Source organism: Solanum pennellii, chromosome 8 (assembly GCF_001406875.1).
Source record: "Solanum pennellii chromosome 8, SPENNV200".
NCBI classification, from domain to species: Eukaryota; Viridiplantae; Streptophyta; class Magnoliopsida; order Solanales; family Solanaceae; genus Solanum; species Solanum pennellii.
The window spans coordinates 60,411,805-60,416,982 of NC_028644.1; the positions used below are offsets into that span (position 1 = coordinate 60,411,805).

The following is a 5,178-nucleotide window of genomic DNA, read 5'->3' on the forward strand; positions in this document are numbered from 1 at the left end:
TTTAATTCTACTTCATAATTCACAAGAAGAAAATATTTAACTCGCTATGCCAAAATAATTATTTTCTTAATAGGAAAGTCAATTGAAAAGCAATAAGAGGGAGTAATTATTACGACCCGTCTTCGAAGCATTAAGTATCTCATTTATTCCAGTAAGGGTTTAACATGAGTATCATTTACAAAATGGATTAAGAACAAATGTGTCATTTTAGTTCCCACCAATTACATAGTTCCCTTAACAAGACTTTGAAATATGTCAAGTCAATTCTTGCCAAGTTTAAACATGTTTTAACAGTTTCTTTAGACTTTTTATTAAGAGCTTTATTTTTCTATAAGAATTTGAGACCACTTGCTATCTTATGTGGCAGATCAGGATCAAAACTTAGTTAATCAAGTAAATAAGTGAATATTTTTAAGACTGTCAATGATTTAGAGACGAAACTAATAATTTACACTAACAATATTAGTTTTGTCCTATGTAATTTGGAAGAAATTAATGAAGATATATAATAATATAAGAAAAATAAATTAACTTTCATAATTTATTTATTTTTTCAAAACGCAAATGAGAAGGAGTAGAGGGTTGGGTCATCCCATTATTTGATCCAAACAATTAAACTTTAGGAGAATCGGATCAGGATATAACTTATTAACTGATTTGACATCCTTTCAAATCGTTTAAATTTAATTCAACTCGCTCATTTATTATCCACAAAATTAATAATTTCATCGTCCTTACAATTGAGCTGGAAACACCCAACATACGTACTGAAAAAGTAGGCGGTGGAAAGAAGTTTCTGGAAAGTATTTACTTTATTAAGCATATCATGCAACACAAAATAATGAAGTCATTTGCATAACCAATCAGGCCGTGCGATGTTGTGGTGGAGTGATAAATACTCTTTAATCAAAGTCTCGAGTTCGCATCTAATTGAGTATGTAGTCTTCTTTGTTAGAAAACGTCATACTCCTAATATAGTACTTTGATAGACACAAATTTAGATTTAATTGGAACTCTAATATATATATTGAGTAGAAACCTAAATATCATACTTCGATCGATACGAATTCAGATTTATTCGATATTTAATATTTAATATTAATATTGAATAAAAAAACAAAAAAAATAGAAGTCATTTGCGTAATTTCGAACTACTTTGTCATAAATGTATTATTAGGAATTTATGGCTAGTTGATAGCATCCAACTAACACCTCTCAATTGGGTCTCCAATTTCTCTTCACCTAACTATCCTACCCATCCATTCTCCCAACGCTTAATTCCATAATAAATGCTCCTACACTTTTCATTATCTTATAAAAAAGATATACTTATCCCTATATTTCCATTAAAAAAAAAAGACAACAACAATTACGTCTCAATCCAAATAATGGCTCGAGAAGAACATCTTCTATCAACGGAGATTGTGAACCGAGGAATATCGGATGAGGGATCACAAACGTTCTCCGTTAGGGTACGGAGGCGTTTGCCCGATTTCTTGCAATCGGTTAACTTAAAATATGTGAAGTTAGGGTACCATTACTTGATAAAACATGGGATATATTTGGCTATATTGCCAGTGTTGGTGTTGGTTTTCAGTGCTGAAGTTGGGAGTCTAAGTAGAGAGGAGTTGTGGAGGAGAGTTTGGGATAGCACAACACGTTATGATTTGGCTACAGTGTTGTCATTTGTGGCGCTTTTTGTCTTCACTCTCTCTCTTTATATCATGTCTAAGCCAAAACCTATTTACCTTCTTGATTTTGCATGTTACAAGCCAAGTGATGATCTTAAGGTAATTTTCTTACTTGTATACTTATTTTTTGTGGTCTCTTGACCCTGCGTGAACGTTGGATGATTCTTGCACCAAGCTTATTAGACTAATTTGTTTGAACGAGGTCTTTTTTAAAAATAACTCTCTACTTCCATGATGTAGGGTAAGATCAGTCGCTCTATTTTTTCAGACTTCACATATGAGATTATACTTATATGTCTGTGTTTAAACAAATTCATCCACTATAGTATTAACTTCTTTTGTTGTTATTTTTGTATATATATATATTTAGAGTTAGTTAACCATTTCTAGGAGTGAAGTAAAAATTAGATGACTAGTTTTATAAAAAGATTAGATATCTTTGAAAATTATATAGAAGGTAAATGATAAATTGATAATATTGTCGTATTAGAAGATTTAGTCAAATATTTCTTTTAATAAAGTGTGCACGTACGAGCTAGATGATCTTTTTTTATCCTCCTCCTCTAATTAAAAAACAATTAATTACATAGAACCATATGGTAAAGTTACATGGTTAAAATGTAAGTTTTGTGCTCCGATAATATATGATACTTTCACATCATAAGATTAAGTTAATATATGATTCTATAATAGCTCAAAAATTAAATAACCTCTGACAATATGTTAATTTATACTTTTTTTTGAAGTAAACATTTTATTTACCAAAATGAACGTTTACATTTTTACTTACAGTTAGCGTATATAATTTAAATTTGAACTTTATTGTTAATGCATGTCATGTTTAATATCTTGGTAGGTAACAAAGGAGCAATTCATCGAGTTAGCACGAAATTCGGGCAAATTCGATGAATCTAGTCTCGAATTTAAAAAGAGAATTCTAGAATCTTCTGGAATTGGGGACGAGACTTACGTCCCGAAATCCATTGGATCATCAGAAAACACAGCTACCATGAAAGAAGGACGATACGAGGCATCAACGGTGATGTTCGGAGCTCTGGATGAACTCTTCGAGAAGACGAAAATTCGGCCTAAAGACGTCGGAGTATTGGTGGTGAATTGCAGTATTTTCAACCCAACACCGTCACTTTCAGCCATGATCATAAATCACTATAAAATGAGGGGAAATATACTAAGTTTCAATTTAGGTGGAATGGGTTGTAGCGCTGGGATAATAGCATTAGATTTGGCACGTGACATGTTACAAGCTAACCCTAATAATTATGCCATCGTAGTTAGTGGTGAGATGGTTGGATATAATTGGTACCCTGGTAAACAACGATCGATGCTTATTCCAAATTGCTTTTTTCGAATGGGTTGCTCCGCCCTCCTCCTCTCTAATCGTCGTCGCGATTACCACCGTGCTAAGTACAGCCTCAAACACATCGTCAGGACACATAAAGCTTCCAATGATCGGGCATTCAGGTAGGCATTCGATCATTTCATCTAAACATCTTAAAATATTTGAATTTTCGTATAAATATCGTAAAATTAAGTGTTAAAGGGACGTGTCCTACTAAAGTTTGAAATACAGCTAATTGTTAAGCGATACAATTGAGGGTGGGTATACATTTAATTTAATTTCAAACTATATGGTTGAGACATTTATTACAATCAGGTAAATAATGTCTCAACTGTCTTATAAATGACTTTAAATTCTGGGGACCAACCTACTACTCTACGGATTATTTCCTCATAATGAAAACAAAATTGTTTATTGTTATTTACTCGAGAAATCAAAAAATAATTTATGTTTTATATATTAATTTTTATTATAAAGTATTATCTATTTCTCATAAGAGTATTTAAAATATTAAATTTATTATATCTAAAAGATGCTACAATAAATCTACCATTTTGTTGATTATTGAATTTCATTAGCTCCAAAAAAATCATAGGCACATGCTTTAAAAAATATGAAGCTTTTGTTCACATCTGTGTTCATAGATATTGTCGACATTTTATGAAAAATTAATTTAATAGTCATAGACTTTAATGAGAACTTGTCACTAGGCAGTTGGCCAAACCAAACGAAGCATTTAATTTATTATATACATTTATTCGTTTGTGTGGACAACACAATATTTATTTGTTGACTTTAATAGGCCATAAAGATTTTTTTAGACGTAATATAAAAAATAAAAAATAAAAAATGGCAGTTTTATAATTGATCACTCTTTTCCTCTGTCATCTTAATTGATGAAAAATGCATTTATTTTACCTTCCTTTTTCATTAGGATGATCTAATCATTGTGTGTATTAATTAATTACAAGAAATTACATTAATACATAGATTTGTCTAATTCTTGTCAATTGATTTCATGATTATTATGCTTAATTTTGAACAAGCTATTCTCTCATAAAAATAAATCAATTTGAAAATATTATACCACACAACTATAGTATCGCCATAATTTTTTTTTATTAACACTATCAGTGCATATAACTTAAATATTTTTCAGGTGCATTTATCAAGAAGAAGATGGCGAACGTTACAAGGGGCTAAAGATAAGCAAAGATTTAGTAGAAGTTGGAGGAGATGCATTGAAGACTAATATTACTACATTAGGCCCTTTGGTTCTACCTTTATCAGAACAATTATTCTTCTTTGGAAACTTAGTTTGGAGGCATTTATTTGGCAATAAAAATGCCAAAACAAATAATTCCCAGCAGGCCAATAATATTAAGCCCTATATTCCAGACTACAAACTTGCCTTTGAGCACTTTTGTGTCTATGCAGCCAGCAAAACTGTCCTTGATGAGCTTCAAAGAAACCTAGAGTTGAGTGAGGAAAATATGGAAGCATCTCGCGCTACACTCCATCGATTTGGTACTAATATTGAACTACGTGATCATCTTATATATATATACATAACATGTTAAGTTATGTTGTTAGAGTGAACGTTGTTTTAATTATATATTATTATGTCTGAACAGGTAACACGTCTAGTAGTAGCATTTGGTACGAGTTGGCTTATTTGGAGGCTAAGGAGAAAATAAAAAGAGGTGATCGTGTGTGGCAAATTGCATTTGGGTCGGGTTTTAAGTGTAACAGTGCTGTTTGGAAAGCTATTCGTCGCATTAAGAAGCCTTCAACGAACCCTTGGCTTGGTTGTGTTGATAGGTATCCAGAGTCTCTCGCACAATAAACGTGAGTTTAATTTTATGATCGATTTGGAGTTTGGGAGATTCGATGGGAATTTATGAATGACTATATAAATGAATGTATAGTTTAAGAGTATTGATATTATAATTAAGTTAAGTTGATTTATGGAAATTAAGGTACTTATTTTATTAGAATATTGACCTTGATCACATGGATTGTTAATGAAATTTAAGTGTTCCAAGTTTAACAAACATATATAGAGGTCCCTTCTTTAATTTCTTGTCCTCTATAATTTGTGAAATAAATGTATTATGAAATATTTTA

General features: G+C 31.2%; 1 protein-coding gene across 1 annotated transcript; it reads left to right on the forward strand.

The window, feature by feature from the left end:
• The first annotated feature begins 1,328 nt into the window (after positions 1-1,328).
• On the forward strand, positions 1,329-5,178 carry LOC107028580 (3-ketoacyl-CoA synthase 10). Its single transcript, XM_015229701.2, has 4 exons — positions 1,329-1,790; positions 2,548-3,173; positions 4,211-4,578; positions 4,686-5,178. The coding sequence occupies exons 1-4, from the start codon at positions 1,389-1,391 to the stop codon at positions 4,895-4,897; spliced, it is 1,608 nt and encodes a 535-aa protein (XP_015085187.1). The 5' UTR covers positions 1,329-1,388; the 3' UTR covers positions 4,898-5,178.